Source organism: Accipiter gentilis, chromosome 22, assembly GCF_929443795.1.
Source record: "Accipiter gentilis chromosome 22, bAccGen1.1, whole genome shotgun sequence".
Classification (NCBI taxonomy): domain Eukaryota; kingdom Metazoa; phylum Chordata; class Aves; order Accipitriformes; family Accipitridae; genus Astur; species Astur gentilis.
In genome coordinates, this window is record NC_064901.1 from 5,838,687 (window position 1) to 5,856,494 (window position 17,808).

General features: G+C 36.4%; 1 protein-coding gene across 8 annotated transcripts in view; it reads left to right on the forward strand.

The window, feature by feature from the left end:
• RALGAPA1 (Ral GTPase activating protein catalytic subunit alpha 1) overlaps positions 1–17,808 on the forward strand; it is a 134,330-nt gene that overhangs the window by 74,121 nt on the left and 42,401 nt on the right. For all 8 annotated transcript variants that reach the window (XM_049825465.1, XM_049825464.1, XM_049825467.1 and 5 more), the window contains 7 exons: positions 2,594–2,704; positions 3,710–3,778; positions 5,595–5,729; positions 6,458–6,641; positions 13,650–14,514; positions 16,024–16,095; positions 17,056–17,179. In XM_049825465.1, the coding sequence (XP_049681422.1) occupies positions 2,594–2,704; positions 3,710–3,778; positions 5,595–5,729; positions 6,458–6,641; positions 13,650–14,514; positions 16,024–16,095; positions 17,056–17,179 (1,560 nt within the window). The remainder of the gene's footprint in view (positions 1–2,593; positions 2,705–3,709; positions 3,779–5,594; positions 5,730–6,457; positions 6,642–13,649; positions 14,515–16,023; positions 16,096–17,055; positions 17,180–17,808) is intronic.

Consider the following 17,808-nt stretch of genomic DNA (forward strand, 5'->3'; position numbering starts at 1 on the left):
GCTGGGACAGATTTCAGGAGTAGATGAAGGGTTTGATCCCTTTGGGCCAATCCTCATATTCTTGATTTAAAAACTTCCTAATCAGTGCTCTTCCCGTGAATAAGACTTGAAAATCTGAGTGCGCAAGATCTGAACTTTATTTGTATTCATTACTTTATACCCTTCAGCCTTTCTGCTAAATTTAGGTCTCCACTGACTTTTGTACCCTGTCTTAAATTAAAAAGAAAAGTAAAAAACTCTCTTCAACCAGACAACAGACAGAGGTTAAATAATTTGTATAAACCATTTTAGATTTTCATGATCCTCTTAAATTAAAAAAATTTTAAAAAATTAAAAATAAAACACCTCCCTGGTTTTAAGTAGTAAACAGCTGATTATTCAGACACTCTGAAAAGTTTCCAGACCTTTTTCTCAGGTAATTTTTTCTTAAATTCAGTAATCTGGATGTTCCTTATTAAGTGGCTCTGGTTTGTCCACCCCTTTTGTCCTTTCCAGTGACTTTGGGGTTTTCCTGCAAGCTTGTAAGGATGTTTCCAGCAATCTAGATTTGATCTCAAGTTCTGTAATCAAATTGTTATGCTTTCAATTTCATTTAATTTTTTTGGTTGTCAGTCGAGCTTGAACATTAGAATCTGTACCCTGCTTACTGTGCTCTTACAGTGTACTTTCACAGCATGGAGAGAGGCTGTCTCACAAGGGATAAAAAATACTGGTGTTCTTGTCATAAGCTCTGGGAAGACTTGCAGGTGTAAGATGCCTGCCACATTTTAGTTAAAAGCCGACAATAACATGAAACTGTGTCCACTGAGAAACAAGGAAAGTCAGAACAAGAATTAACTGCCCTGTGTACTCTGGTTTCTGTCTCTGTGGCTGGCTTTGTAAGAGCCTCTCATAGTCCTTCTTTATGCTTACATAGATAACACAAAAAAAATGTTAATTAAAGCTTTGTACTCCATACTTTTTCTTATGCTTCTACCTTTTCTTTTCAAGACCTTAAATGTAAAAAAAAGCTCTGCTTTGATAAGCTGGCCCAGGGCAAAGTTTTTTTCAAGTGTATTTTCCACCTTCAAATTTTTGCCAAAAATTTTATTCTGAAATCCTTACTTTTCTGCTCAGGCTTCATTGCCCAGGCATTTCAGCTTTCTTAAAGCTTTTTTTTTTTTTTTTTAGGTTTGTGAGATGTACCCTGCCCTGAAAGATTACTAGAACTGGATTGATTAAGAAACAGTCTAAGAAGCCAAGAAATTAAATCTAAGTATTTTGGCAACATAACTACCCTTTTCTGAGTTCAGAGGTAGACACTTAGCCACCTTGCAGCACACACCTGTGACAGCTTCACTGCTAAGTAAAGTGAAGTTAAAATGTGAAAACTACTTTTCTATTCTTTTAATAATGCAGGAATTCTGATGTCACTCATCTTCATTGGAAAAGCAGAATAGGATTTGTCCTGATTAGAGCATCAATTAGCTAATTGTTTTCTGAGTGATTTCAGGTTCATCAGATTTATGGTTTGGAAAAGTTGTTTTCAGTAAAGAGTAATTCTTGAATAAGAGTTCAAGAGTAATTTCTTGAATAAGAGTGTATTTCAAATCCTTCTCCTGGGGCTGCTGCATGTTATTTTTTCTTCTGTGTGGTTTGTGCTGCCTTCTGAAGTCTGTAGTTTTGCTGTGCTGGTAACCATTTTGCTCAGATTCGCATTAAGCGCAGCTTTGTCGGATTTTCATGTCCTAGATGAATAAAATTCACTTTGTGCTTGTTGTTTGGAGCACAGCATAATGTTTTAAGGCAAGTGCAACAAAAGAAGAAGCCTCAGTTACATGTCCTGCGCATTAATAATTGAAGGAAACATATCACTGTCTCTTCATTTCTTTGTTTTCCCACTTAGGAGCATACGGCAGCATGTGCATCCACTCCCAAGGCTGGGGACTAATTGTACATTTTTGCCTTGACCAACACAGTAACTTAAATATTTTAGTAACTGTTGAAGGCAGGCTCCAGTGCAGCAACGTTCTCCTGCCTTTAAAAGAAAACAGAGAAAAGAGGAATTAAGCACAGAAGCCGAGGTGCATTCATTTCCATTCAGACAAGTGCTGTACACAGCAGTCACTGACAAATAGAGATCAGTTAGTCTCACTATTAGTACTATGTCTGGCATTTTGGATACACAGCAGTTCACCTGCCTTGGTTCTCAACAAAGACCTCTGATTTCAGAATGAGATCCTTGGTTTTTTGCAGTGATGCATTAACATTCATAAGCATTAAGGTAACAAGAAAACGAATTCATTCTTTCTGGCTTCATGATACTGTACTAACTGGTCTGAAATTAGTTAGGAGACTCCTCTCCCCTTTCCCTCATTCCATGCAACTCCCTAATTGTCTGTCCCAGACCTTTGATGTTAGCTGCTAACATTTGATTATGACTATAAACTAATTCCTTTTAAATTTTGTAAAATTTAATTTGGTTCCTCCAATAAATAGGTACACAATGACCTATATGCATAAAACCATCACCGAAATTCCTGACCACCTTACCACCTAACGTACTGTTACGTGAAATGTAGTCATTGTTACTGTGCTGTGTTCTCTTTTCTAGTTTCCCAATAAAACAGTAGCCCAAGTTGCCTGCAGTATGCTGAACATGCTGATACACTATGTACATAGACTTCAAGTCTATCAAGCTGATTCACCTTTAAGAATTATTCAAGTAAGTAATTTTTAAAAATTTGAAAATTTTAATTCTGTTAAATGTAACAGTAAAATGTATTTCACTGAAATTAAAATACCAGAATATTGACAAGTATGTTTCATAAAATGTTACGTTAGTAGAAACGTAATCTTGCTGATCATTAATTGTGTGGGTTCACATTGCACTTACTTGCTGACTCCAATATTAACATGTAAAATGGCTATGTTAGGCTTATTTTTTCTCCAGTAGAGCTATGTCATTGTTTACATGAGAATATTGTCCATAAAATGCAAATTTTTTAATATTAAATATCTTCAAATATGTTTATTGAAGTTTAGTGAGAAAGTGATTATTTAAAGTACATATCTACAATTGTATTTTGCATATTCATATTCAAAATACTTTGCATTAAAGTGTTTCAGTATTAATCAAAAATAATTATTTTGAATACACTTTAAATAATGAGGAAGTAGAGTATGGCCTCTGTGAGGCTGAACCACAGAGAAAAGATAGAGGTCTCCCAGGTAACTGGAAAGGGAATCATGTGGAAGGTTCTTAAGAGGTATAGCAAGTATTTCTCTGCTCCTCTGCAGTCATATCGTGGATTAAGTAGAGGCAGGGTGTTTACAAATTCTAGTAGTTCTAAGAAATAATGGAGCTCAAATAGCCCCATACACAAACACGTCAGGCTCTTTCCTGCACCCTGCCAAGTGTCTTGAATTAAGTTCTCTTCACTCCTGAATATTTGGAGTAGCTGTGTAATTTCATTGTCCCTAATGCACCTACGTCAGTCAAGCTGAACATAGTCCTTCGATGTCTTCCACAAAATTCAATTAAAAGGATTTTACTTTAAAAAAAAAAAAAAAAAAAAGTGGTAAGGAATACTGTAGTTTGTCTCAAAATAACTCTAATAGAATTTAACCATGAATCTAGTATTGTGTCACATTTACCTGCTTAAAAACTTATTTTAAACTTAAATATTTAAATAGCATTTTTAAAGAAACTATGCTATATTTTCCCCAGATTCTGATAGCAACTATTACCCATCTGCTACCCAGTACAGAAGCTTCCTCTTATGAACAGGACAAAAGGGTAAATATTTTTCATTTCTTTTTAATGTGTCAGTTTAATTTAAAAGGTGTGTGACATAGCATTGTTATAGAATTTAAGCTGTGCCTTAAAGTAGGGATGCGGCTTTTTAAGTGTAATACAGCATAGTCTTCTCAGAATTCCACCAGTATTCTTTATACAAGTTAATTTCTGTCGTTTTTGTAGGAAAAAAATGCATTTACAATTAATTGAGATTGACTGTTTTCAATATTTAGAAAGTCGTCTTCTTCCTTATCCTCAGTGTACTTACAAGCAATAATGTAGACTTTTCATACTTGTCTTACAGTGAAAATATATTCTCAACTTGTAGAGAATACCTTTCAGATTATTTACAAGATCATGATTTTTTGTACTTTGTATTGTAAATACATTCTTGAGCAAGATAGCCCGTAACCTTCAGATGAATTTGATTGTTGTCATCCTTCAAAACAATTGCAATCTTTTTGTATTTTCAGTGGGCCTGGGTCCTCTACCTAAGACGGGCTCCTTCACCTGATACTCACAGTAGTACTTTCTACCTCCTGAAAGCTGTCTCTCTTCTGAATTATTTGGCCTTTCTCTAGGACTGTGGGGCTCAATGGTCATTTAAGCTTGGGCACTTTGGTGCAGTTTGTCACTGGCAGCTCTGTCGTTCTGGGCTACCCATTCCCACGGGAGCTGGCATTCGTCTGTTGCTCATTTTGGCTTTCAGAGCTCCGTTTTGCCTTTCCTCTCTGCTTGCAAGGAGGCAGGGGTGGTTGTATACTACAGCGGTATGCCAAGCTAGCCACCTTTCTACCTGAGATGCTTCCCATAAATCACTAAGTTTCCCCGTGAACTAATGCTGATCATTCTACATCAAATATCATACAAAAAATTGCCTTACCTAGTTCGACAAACTTAGTCCTAATGGGTTTCTTAAAAATTGGTTTCATATAAAAATACTCAGAGCCCTTCATCATTAGGTTTATCATACGATGCCTCAGAGAGACAAAGTTGTAATGTTTTTTGTGAAATGAGCGTGATGTTTGTATGTTATTTATTAGTAAATTAGTTAAGTGGATTTTCTTTGAAAGACTTTTATTTAACTTGGGAAATATTTTAGAGAATCTTGCAGCTATTTATCTGAATTGTTTCCTCTGCCACAGCTAAGTTTTAAAAAATAAAAATAATTATTTGAAGCCAGTAAGTTATTAATAATTTGGTGTGTATGTGTGTCTTAATCTAATTCTGTTCTACAGTCTTTAAAAACATCCCCTAGAGGGTGTTGATTCTTTTGCTGACTGAGTAGCCTACAATACAGGAGGCAGTTGGATTTCTTTCAGATGGTACCTGATGCTACATAGTATTATTGACATGTTGTGAAGGAAATTCTGTGTTATTTACAAAGCACTAAATGCAGCTGAAATAGTTCAGTTTTGTGTAATCCTTGATACGTTTACAGTGACACTTATGTGCAGAATAGTGCATCAGCCTTAATTTGTACCTGTGTAATCTGTCATTTTAAAAAACAGCGCCCTACACATCAATTTTGGAAAATCGTGGGTATCCTCTTAGGCACGATATCTGCTCACAGACTGACCGTGGTGAGAAATTGCTGTATGGATGGTCTTTGTTAAATACCTCAGTAGCCAAAGTTTTTACTGATGCCGTAGGTTTTGAACATAGAGTGGCTTTTAAACAACTGTGACCTGCCGTTACTGCAGAAGGTTGACTCTACTGAATTGAGAAAAGTAAAACAGAGAAGTAAAATACAGTGATAAATGTGAAGTAGCAGGTGCTGGTTTAATTGATTTGTAATTGAAAGTGTTTGTTCCAGTTGGTGGTTTCTTTACTTCTGTGCTTATTGGATTGGATAATGGCCTTGCCATTAAAGACCTTGCTGCAGCCTCTTCACACTACAGGAGCAGAAAATGATAAGACTGAAAGATCTGTTCTTAATTGTATATATAAGGTACCTGTTTCTTTATTCACTAAATGAGAATTTCTATGCATGGAGGTAGTGTCAGTTTTCATGGAAATGAAGACAGCAAGTTTTATGTAAGCTGACCTCCATTCTACTGCTGAAATGTGGAGTGCTATCTTAGTTCTTGTACATTCTGCTGTAACTGCTTGTTCTTTGGTATAATTGGAATTGTTGATTTTGTTTTACATTTTGTGATGTTTAACCAAGTTCCTTTTTGTATATTATAATGATAGCAGATGTTTGTGTTGCAGAAGACCAGCTATATGTTTAAGATAGGAGGATGTAGCTTTATATACCAAGCAATTTTATTTAGCAATAAGTGAAGTAAAAAGCACCAAGTTGTAATTACTGTCTTTAGGGACACAGAACAAAGATAGGTATTTTTTTGCAAGGGAAGGGGATTAAAACCTCCAGCAGCTTAGACCTAGCATACATAATTAAAGAAGACAGGAGATCTAAGAATAAAGGTAGTTTAGTGATTTGTTTTAAGTTTTGTTTCTTGTTTCTTCATTGTTAAATTCCACTTCAGTGTAGATGCTGTTTGCAGACCAGGGTTTGTTTCTGTAAACATTAAGCATATAAAATTTTCCAACATTTTGTCCTGCCTACCTGGTTCTAACAAATAAATTTAAAAATTTAAATAAAAATAAACTTCATTTCTTACAAAACTATCAAGTAGAAATTTCAGTAGTTAATGTCATCTGGTTTTGTTCTAGGTTCTGCATGGATGTGTCTACGGGTCTCAGTGTTTTAGCAACCCTAAATATTTTCCTCTAAGCCTTTCTGATTTGGCATGTGTGGATTACGATCCTTTTATGCATTTAGAAAGCTTGAAGGAACCAGAACCACTGCATTCTCCAGACTCGGAGAGGTCTTCTAAACTTCAGCCAGTCACTGAAGGTTTGTCAAATGGCCTAAATATATTTTCTTTCAAAAAAGATTTTATCTTGGTTTCCAGTATTGAAGTGTTGGTCTAAAGCGTGTTTTAAATTATACGTAGACACTAGGTAAGAACCATTAATATGGAATGAGCTAACATAATTTTAAGCAATTATTGTTCGATTAACTGAAATAAGTATCTTCTGAACAACATGAAGATTGATGTGATATGGATTCTTCTGTGCTCTGTGTATCAGCAAAAAACGTTAAGTACTGCAACATGGATAAATGTTGCTTTTCATTTTACTTTCAGTAAATTAATTTATCTTTTCCTTAATTTTGCTCCTTTTTCTAAGAATATTTTGGATTTTTTTCCTATATGAGCTTGCAATATTAAGGCTCTCTGAATTTTTTTTTAACCTATCATAATTTGTTGTCAATCTGCTTACACTGTTTAAAACACAGAGTTACCTAAAAAGAGAGAAATTTTCTGTCATCTGCTCAGAACCTTAAGAGACCCAGGAATGAACATTTTCTTCAGAACTTGAAAATAAAAATAAAGAAACAAGAAACTAGGCTATAGAGGAGCAGCGTGTATTATGCAGTGTATCTAGTAAATATCAAATGGCTACATTGAGAAGAAAATTGAAAAAGATGAGATTAATACTGATACCAGAAACTCCGTGTAGTGCTATTCTCCCTCCATATTAAGTTGTTCCGTTTAGGCTTCCTTAAAGGTATTAAGAACCAGATAAATGCAGAAGCTCTTTGTAGCAGCTGTGTGCTAACAGCAGGTGATTTTGTGGTCTGTAGTGACTACGTGCTGTTTTTTATGTAGAGAAAATGGCTAATCATTGTGCCCTTGTCTAAGGCATGCTTCATCATCCTCAAGTACTTTTTTGGCCAAAGAATTCTAAACATAGAGCTGTCCCCTAATAAGCTCAGTATTGGATTGAACAAGTCTGATTTGAGAACTATTGGCAGGAGGAGCTGTAATTATTAAATTTACTGAAGAATGAAGCAAGGTACTATAGTTGGCTTTTTGTCAAATGGCTGTGGTATTATTAGTAAAAAGTAATCATCTGGTGGGTCAGAATGAAAGAGGCTTCGAAGGATTCATTCTGTCCTAATTACAGTCTCACCTACACATATTATGTAAAGCTAATATTTAAAGCATTTGCCAAAATTAACTTCCACTGCATGTTCATTACAGTGTAGTGTATTGTAGTAGCTTTTTATGCCTGGCATCTTTTGTATTCTGTAATAATCTGTAATTATGGGTTAGCAGCAAATGCCGTGTGGCTTGTTTAATCTGACAATCTGAAAAGACAACCCTGAATAGATTTCTCTTTGAATGAATGTAGTTGCACAAAGCCTTAGCATCGATATCTTCATTTTGCATTTCCGTATGTGATCTGTTCTTTTATGATTTCTTGTTAAATTTCTAAATAAAAGTAATTTCAGATGTTCCTTTTATCTCTCCAGATGAATTAAGGAAGCCCCATATGTTTTTAAAGTTTCAGGGCTCTGGAATTGTAAGTCAGATCGTGAAATTTAATTGGCAAACTACAGCATTATAATGCAACTGTGGTCTTGCAACCTTGGCACTTCTAGTCCACATTACCAGGCAGAGAATAAAATTGGCAGTGCTTAACCGATCGCACAGCATCTGTTCTCCCTGGCATTGTTGGAGGAGTGAGAGGAGTAAACTTAGTGGATAACAAGTCTGGGACTCGATCAAGACAAGGGGTCAATTAGTACAAGCTAGCTGCAGGGCAGTATGCCAATGGGTCACCCTCTTTTTAGTAGAGTAAAAGTGTTATCATGGTATCTTTTATGAAGGAATGGAAATAGGCAGGACAGCAGTTGTAGGGAAATCAGCAAAGTTCTACAAAGACAGGATGGGGTTTGCTAGACTCTCCTTAGGTCACAAGCAAAGCTGAAAGTACTGAAACGCCAGAATTCTTAAGACAGGCTGCTTTTGATCAGTTTAATAGATGTGATTGAGATAACCATGTTATGCCTCCTCCCATTGTTCAAGGTCAGATCCATCACAAGTTTTATGGACACTTGGCCGCAGTATGATGTGGTGTGAGACTATGAAGATACACGACTTTCAGTGATACAGCTGCGTAGTGGGGACAGGATCTTTTGAGAGGCTGGAGCAAGCCCTGCAATAAAGATTTGTTAAATCCTCTGGAAACAGGCTATTTGGGGAGAGAAGAGGATTATTCCCCTCTCTGTTTCTGTAACTTTCCAAGTGCTATCTCTCACAAGGAATCTGTTATACCTAGGATTATCTGTGAAATTGTCTTTGTCCTCCTTTCTGTAGGTTGCAGGTAAAGTGGTAGATTGCAGTATAAGATACACAAAGAATAATTTTGAAATTGTTAAGTATATTAAAATGTTATCTTTAAAACAGAATGAACTTTTAGCAGCTGACAATAAAGACATCAGTGGGAAGCTTCTCTTGCATCATCAGAACTTGCAGACAGCAAGTCTGTGGTGCTTTCATACATCTAAGGACACACAGGGCTCACCTACATGAAGGCTGATGAACTGTTCCTCTAGCTAGTATCGACAACAGCTTCCTCTAGCTACAGTACAGGCGTACAAGTGCTGCCTGTGCTAATTAACTGCACCTAACTAGCCCGGATTCGGTGTCACACTGACAGAGGCATGCTTTCTCCAAGGATAGTATAGCATTATAGCCATTCACTGTATGGTTTAGATGTGCAAAAGCTAACTTGGGCTGCATTGTGCCAGGATCTGGTTACCTGCTTCTGGCCTTTTACTTGTCATTACAGGACCATAAACATATGTGAGGGAGAACTAAAATGGAACCTCTCCTTCAGAGCTTTTTTCTTGTTTATATTAAATGATGCAGACATTTAGGAAAAAGTAAAACTGAGGGGGTTTTGTGACCCTTGTATTAACAGGGAAGCTGGTTACATGAAAATATGTAGCATTAAACAAGAAGTGCTATACATCTTCCAATATTAATAGCAAAATCAGACTATTGAACAGTCTAGTCATAAGGAAATAATATTTTGTGGGATTTTTTTGTGCAATTATGGGCAAAAACATTTTGAAACCTGTTTTTCTTAGATCACAAATCTGTTAGAGATGGTTGTGATTGGAAGGTAGTAGTTACGTTGCATAGATACAGTGGTCTACCAATTATTCATTTCATGGATTTCCCCTATTTGTCGTATTTATCCAAACATATTTTAAACTCTTTTGCATAGATCGATCATTTTTCCTAATGTATTTCAATTTCTGAAAAAAAAAGTTTCCCCCCATCTGATGTTTAGTCTTAGCTTTTATTTAAAAAACAGAAATATAAAGCACTTTTCTTTTAAGGCTTTGCTGTTTGCCATTTTACTGAAAGGAGACAAAAAGTACACTTTTAAAAAAAATACTTTATACATGGTGCATCCAGATTAGCACAGTTTGGTTTTGTACGGAATATTCTAGAGGTGGGTTTTCTGTAACCGCATCTCTCTACACCTGAAGCTTAAAATTAGACAGGAGTGAGACTTCCTTAAGCTAATGTAAAATAAGAAGTAGCTAAGCTGAACTGAACTCTCTTAGGGTCCCTCTAAATGTAATGGAGAAAGAGAAGAGTTTCCAGAGAGTGATTCATCCCATTCTCCAGTTTGGGCTTCTAACTAAGATGAATCAGTCTGTACAGGTGCATCATTCTTTAAGTAGCTAAAAGGATGTGGAGAGTTAAATTCCACCCTCAGTCATTACTTTTTTCTCCTGCTACATAACTGTAGTTGTTTAGAAGCTGTTCAGCCAAAGTTGAATTAAAGAATTAACAACGCATCTTAAGGAAATTCAGGAATCCTCCATTCGTGCCACTGATACAAATAAGTGGTGATGGACCTTCAGCCTTTCCACAAAAGAGGTAATTTCAGGGACTGAGACAAATAGCCAATATGACATGCTTCTAGTAAATTACCGAATGATCATGTACACCTGTAAATTGCATTTCCCAAGCAAAAGACTGTACCATTGTAAAGAGAGCAGAGATGTGTTCACTCAGGAAGACAAGTTGGCAAAGCAGCCAGCTAGACTGCTTTAATATGTAATGGTATGACTTAGTTTGTAGAATTTGTTGTAAAGCTGTGATGGCTTGCATTATTGCATATTTCGATCTGCCCTCCAGAAATGAAGAGCATGGTTTAGATACTCATTTTAACTGTTCTAATATATTGAATGTCTGGTTGTTCCTCATTGAGGAGATGTGCTTCTGGGAACAAATTATTAATATGTATCCTTTAAGTCATTAATTTAATTTAAAATTATCACATTTTCAAAAAACATATTGGGTTTGGAAAGTTGGGGTTTTGGGGTTTGGGGTTTTTTTTTTGGTAAGTGAAACCATCACCAAAATCTGATTTGTTGTGTGGCAATAATGTCTCAAGATTGCTTTATTTTATTTTGACATAACAGGTTACATCTTACATTTTACTTTTAAGTATGCTTCTCTTAATACTTCTGATATAAGTTTTCTGTGTCATTTTTAGATCAACAGTACTGTATTCTGAGAGAAGTCTCAGTGAGAAGTACTGTTCTCATTTTATAAAAGAGGCAATAACGGATTTATATCCCAATTATTTTTATTTTTTATTTTAATTCAGGACCAAAATTTTCAGAGAAAGACTGTGGTAGGACTGGGAATGGACCTTGCAAATTTAAATTTGATGTTCCACTCTTTGTATCACTGTATCACCTTTCTTTTCCATATCTCCCTTAGGGTCCTAAGGGAGTAAATCTACGCACAGACACAGTACAGCCATGGTCAGGTCTGAGATCTTTAGGGTTTGCCACAAGACAGTAATAGTAACAACTTCCATGCTAACAGGTCCCTCTCATTTCTTCAGGTTTTTCAGCAGAACTTAACTGAAGGCATTAACCTACGCAGTGTGAGACTTCAGGCAGATGGGAAGCTCACATGTCTTTGCTCCTAGGAAACCGAGAAGAATATTACCTTACTTATCTGTGCAGTGCCAAGTGCTAAACACTTGGCATAAATATCCTGACAAAGATGAGCCAGCCTCTGCATTGTCCAGGTGCTGGTTAGTACTGCACTGATAAATTATTCTCCAAGCATCCAACTTATTTTCTCTTTGTCTTGTATAAATTTGCTTACAGTTCCTTCTTGTATTTCAGCAGATGGCACTATAACTTAATTTCTTTGTATGCTATCAATATCTGGACATTTAATTCAGCTTCACTGAATGTTTTTGTGTTTGTAAATTTTAAAACTTAAGAAGATTATAGATAATAAAAACATAATATCTAAATTTTTATATTGGTTTTCAAGGTGTTAATTCATTAAAATAATTGAGTTTATCAGAGTTTTGGAATAGTGTAAAAATTAAGTTGATTTTGCCAACTATTAACTGGATGAAATATTTCCCTTTTTGTGGTTCAGATCTAGTGCTCCCTAAAGGTAGAGAAGAGCCAGAGTCCTAAATGTCTCTTACATGTTTCACCCAAGGTTTGGGGGGGGGGGGGGGGACGACGACACGGGACGGGACAACAAATATATATTAATTGTTTATTTTTGCTGATGCAGAATGCATCCAGTGTTTCAGAAACTAAAGATCTGTCATGACAGTCAGTATGCATTATGAATTTGCCATTATTCTTCCAGTTAAACCAATTAAGACACCTTAAACTGCAAACAGAAATTTGTTTATTAAGCATAAGTTTTTATTGTGTATAAATACACCACATAAAGGGAAATGAATTAATTCTACCATACTTACACGTCCAAGAGGTTACATTTTCTCAGTAAATACTGAATGAAAAAGTAACGTGGTTCAGAACATTTTAGTTTGATGGATTTTTGGTGAGAAAGAAGGTGGGAAGTGTTTGCAGCAGTTTTCAATGTTTGATATACTTTAACATACACGATGTAATCCTGAGGAATACAGTCTTGCTTTATCTTCCCCTTGTAAGTCCCAAATTCAGGGCATCCAGTCCTGTTATAAGAGAGGGGCTGCAGGAATATGTGCTTTGCCATATTGATCCTGTTTTCTCTTCTACCTATGATCTTCTGCAGTGTAATGCTTTTGTGTATGGGTTCTTCAGTGGGTACCCTCAGCCCATTGAGGGTTGTCTTGCCTGACAGAATTGCTTTGACCAGCTCAGTACTTCATGGGTAATGTAGAGTGGATTTGATAGAAGAATCCAATAACAATCAAGTATTGAGTCAGCAGCGTGTGGTATAAACGTTAAGAAACACCTCTTGTGAATTCAGATAATGTTGCTTGCAAGTGGAAGGTATGTACCAAAGAAGGAGGAGGCAAAAGCATATTGAAATACCAGTACCTCTCACAAGATGAATGTCATGTAAGATAGGCACAGTTAACTTCTCTTTCTCCCTCCAAGTTTTTCCAGACTGAAACTTCTTAAAATGCAGTAGGAACATGAGATATGCTTTTTGAAAACTTTGCTACTGTTAGATTGTGTTCAGTATAGATAGCCTGGTCTTTGATTTGGTACTTTAAAATCATCCAGTATTATTCTCAACCTAACCTGCAGCTGTATGCTCCCCAGGGAAATTAAGACGGATTAGAGCTTTTGTGCATCTATGTTCCTTTGTTTTTCACAATGTAATGATGTGTATAAATATAAAAATCCATTGCAGTTGGAAATGGACTTCTTACAACACAATTATGATCTCTACTTCATCAGCAATTTAAGATTTATTTTCACTAGATTAAGAAACTGTGTATTTTAGAGGAACCATGCTGATTACAAAACTATATGGTAGGCTGTAAAACAGTGAAGATGCTTCTTTAACTATCTTACGATTTTTCATGCTATTTATATATGAGACCAGCGTTCGTCAAAATACATATTTTGCATTACTGAGTTGGCTGTATCCTAACCTTGCAGTGCCCATCCTCTGTTTAATGCTCACAAGGAAGAGGAGACCAAAAGAAATACGTAAATCTCAGTGTTGTTTTCTGAACTCTTCTTTTAAAACCTGTGTTCTTCCTCTTGCAGTGAAAACTCACATGCAACAAGGATTAATTTCTGTTGCTGCTCGTACTGTGATAACACATCTAGTCAACCACTTAGGCCACTATCCTATGAGCGGAGGTCCTGCTATGCTAACCAGTCAAGTGTGTGAAAACAATGACAATCCATACAGTGAAAGTCCTGAACTTTCTCCTGAACTTTTTGAGAACCCAAACCTTCAATTCTTTGTGTTAAACAATACTTCCCTGGTGTCTTGCATACAAATCCAAGCAGAAAATGACATGCCTGGGGGAGGACTGTCTGCTGGACTTGCATCTGCTAATTCAAATGTTAGAATTATAGTGCGAGATCTATCTGGCAAATACTCGTGGGATTCGGCCATTTTGTATGGACCTTCATCTTTATGTGGATCTTCACAACAAACATCTTTTGCACTTTCATTATCTCAACAAGATAAAACAGAAGATGCTCTTTCATCTTTTGAGTATGTGGAGGATGTATCTGCAAGGGATGGAATTACACTCCAAGTAAAAAGGAAATTTAGAGACACTGTACCAACATGGGATACCATTAGGGATGAAGAAGATGCCCTTGATGAGCTCCTGCAGTATTTAGGTGTTACAAGCCCTGAATGCTTACAGAGAACTGGTGTCTCGCTCAACATTCCTGCTCCTCAACCAGTCTGCATCTCAGAGAAGCAGGAGAACGATGTCATCAATGCAATTCTGAAACAGCACACAGAAGAGAGGGAGTTTGTTGAAAAGCATTTCAATGATTTAAATATGAGGGCTATGGAGCAGGATGAGCCAACCTCACAAAAGCCCCAGTCAGCATTTTACTACTGCAGATTACTTCTCAGTATACTGGGAATGAATTCTTGGGATAAAAGGTAAGTAGAAAAGGCTCACAATTTAAGAACTTTCTTTTAAGGAATTGTGCTATTCTTACCGTATAATAATAGTTGATCATAGAGTGGGTTAAGCCAAAAATACTCCACACCAGCCAACCAAAGAAGAGAGGGGATGTGCAACTATGGGGAAAATGGCAGTTTTCTTCTGCATTTCAACCTGTCATTTAGAGAGACAGAAAGGAGGAACCTGTTGCCTTTATTGCTATTTATATTCTTTCTTTAGAACAGTGTTGGAAGGTGAATTGCAAGAGTGATATCTTTTCTAATAATCCTTTCACCACCTGTACTAAGGGGTACTACCATGGATAAAGAAGGCATCTTTTTTGCTTTCTTTGCTTCCCATGTATGTTCCTGCAAAAAATCATTACCTTTCTATCCCAGAATGAGACTCTGAAAGTGTCATATTCTCAGCTATTGTGATGCTGGACAGTGTCCTGCTGCTTTGCCTGCTAAGAGCATGCTTGCATGCAGCCTCAAAGCATTGCATCTGTGTTGGCTAACGAGAAAGATGTGTCCTCTACTATTTATTTCAACATTGGCAATGTTTGGGTATTGTTTAGAACAACAGGAGACAAGCCACTTTCAGTTACAAAAGTAATGTCTATGTTTACACTATTATTTTTGTGGGGGTGTATTAGGTGTATGTCTGCATGTACATGTGGGTATGTACAAATTTTAGCATCCTAGAATTTAAGGGTCTTCCTGAAATCTTCTTTTGCCATAGCTATCAAATTGGGTACTAGAAATATTTTCTTACTGTGAAGGGAAACAGATATCCTGTAAAACAAAAATAATCGGTGTCACTGAGATATCACTGGAATCCCACAAAATTTTAGTGTTCTCACCCTTCTTATTTGGGTCTTTAATTCCTCAAGGAAGTCTGGTTTTGAACGGTACTGCTCTTAAATTCATTCCACTTTGTTTTGTGGGAAACATCTTAAGCGCAGTTTAAAAGAAATGAAAAGTGCCTTTCTTGTTCTAACATATTGTTTTGGTTTTTGTTTAAATTGTTACAGCTGGCTGGGTGACTAGTGACCTATGTTCTGCTCTCCTCTGCAATTCAGAACAGCAAAAGCTCTGTGTTTAATGCGCTAGCTTCCTAGGGCACTGGATTATGAGAGCATTTTTTGTCACTAAGCACATACATTTTGGCCTAGTAAAGTGTGCAGGTTATATGTGCATCAAAGGCAGTTCTGTCTGTTCTTCTGTAGAGAAAAGATTGATTTCAGTTGGATCCAAGAGGTTGATAGAAGAAAGTGGAAAGAAGTAAAGGTTGTTCTCAGGGCCATAATGGATATAGAAGATTTCCTGGAGTAAAAAAGTTGCTTGTATATTTTTTAAAAGATACCTTAATATTTTATATACGACAGAACTGTTGAAAGGCAAAAGCATTTGTTGACTGTTCTTGAATGGACCTGGAAATGTTCTGTACCATTCTGTATCTATCAGTGAACAGGTGATAAGAGAGTTACAAATTTCTCTATTTAGAAGGAGCTTTCATCTCCTGAAGAAAAATGAGAAGTTACTTCGAGAACTCCGAAATTTGGACTCAAGACAATGGTAAATTCTTTTAATGGCCGCCTACTTATTTGTTTTAAGTGTGCTTGTACTTAAATGGCTCTAATTTCAATGGATATGAGATTTGAACTATTTTTTTTCAAGTGTTTTATAAATTATTCATGCATTTTGCACTGTATTGTAGTTACTGGTGTTATATTGAAGTTACATTGGTGTTACTTGTAGAGTGAAACTACAAATAGAATACCATGAGACGCAAGAAACTCCAAAATAACTTAAAATTATGAACATTTGTATGTATAACATGAAATAGTTTTAAAACTTTGATATATCAAAGTTTTGATAAAGATATTTGATAAATCACATTTTAGCTTCAGCTAATTGTTTATATGTTTTCCAGTAGTGTTAGTTGAAGAGATGAAATTCTAGTTGGAGTTGCAGCACAGAATTAAGAACTTTGAATTGTTTTTGTAGAAGTTGAAATAAAATCCAGCGGAGGCTTTAGAAGTGTGAGAAACCACTTTCAGTTGCTCCCGTGTCTATTTAACAGCAAGCTGTGAACAGAAGACATTCGTATAGTACCTAAAGATTCTTCATTCAATTGCATAAGCTGCATTTGCCGCAGCATTCACAAGGCACTGTTGTTAATGGGCAGTACAGTGTCGATAATGCTTGTGTTAAACAGGTTTTGCTCGTTTCAGAAGGCCACCTATTCTATTAGCAATTGGTACTGCCAGCACCATCCTAAATCTTAGAAGTGATGAAAGGGGTAAATACTGTTCATGTATAGCAAAGCTTTAGGCTCTAGAGAAGACCAGACTAGAAAAGACAGGACGGGAATATGAAAATAGAGAAGGTATTCAAAGGGAAGCCATATAGTTGTACTTACTTTCACTGTCTTTTTCAATGTTTTAAAAGCCATGTTCTGTGTGTACTGTTTGCATATTTTGATTTCCTATTAGTAAAGGCACTGTCGTGCAGTGACCATCCTCTGTTTTACAGCCGAGAGACACACAAGATTGCAGTGTTTTATGTTGCTGAGGGACAAGAAGATAAACACTCCATTCTTACAAATACTGGAGGAAGTCAAGCCTATGAGGATTTTGTAGCTGGTCTTGGCTGGGAGGTATTTATTAAAACATTTCTATCCTAAGTTTGGTTACACAGAAAATTACAGATCCCTCTAAATATTATAAGTCTTTGGCTCTTTAGCATTACTCACAGGTACTAAAATACACTGGTTTGCAAGTAGGATGCAGACAAGAATTCTGGTTTAATTTCATTAGCAATACTAGCTATTTAATTTTACGCTCTTTCAATTTAAGAAAGTTTGTGCAGGCAGAGATGATTCTTTAATGTGCAGTCCTTCACTTGGCTTTCATGGACTGATTAGGACACATCTTAATTTCCTTGTAAGCCTGTAAAGCGGTAAGTCCATTGAAGTTTGAGCTTTGCTCAGACTTGGGAACCCAAAAAGTACAAATGAGCAGCTTCTCTCATGCTCCCTTCTTCCTGCCTTCCACTGCAGGCATGTATGTGTTCACACACTCCATGTCTCTTCAAGCAGTCAGAAATACCATGATGTACCCCATTATCAATATGGGCCTGCAGCTCTTTAGTCACTAGTTGGATACTTTACGAGGATTTCCTTTTTTGCATCCTTTCTTTTTGACCGCACAAGATTAAATTCCATTGTAAAGTTGTAACTCAGCACTGTCGCACAGAAGTACAGGAATTGTTCCTGCTGCTGGATGT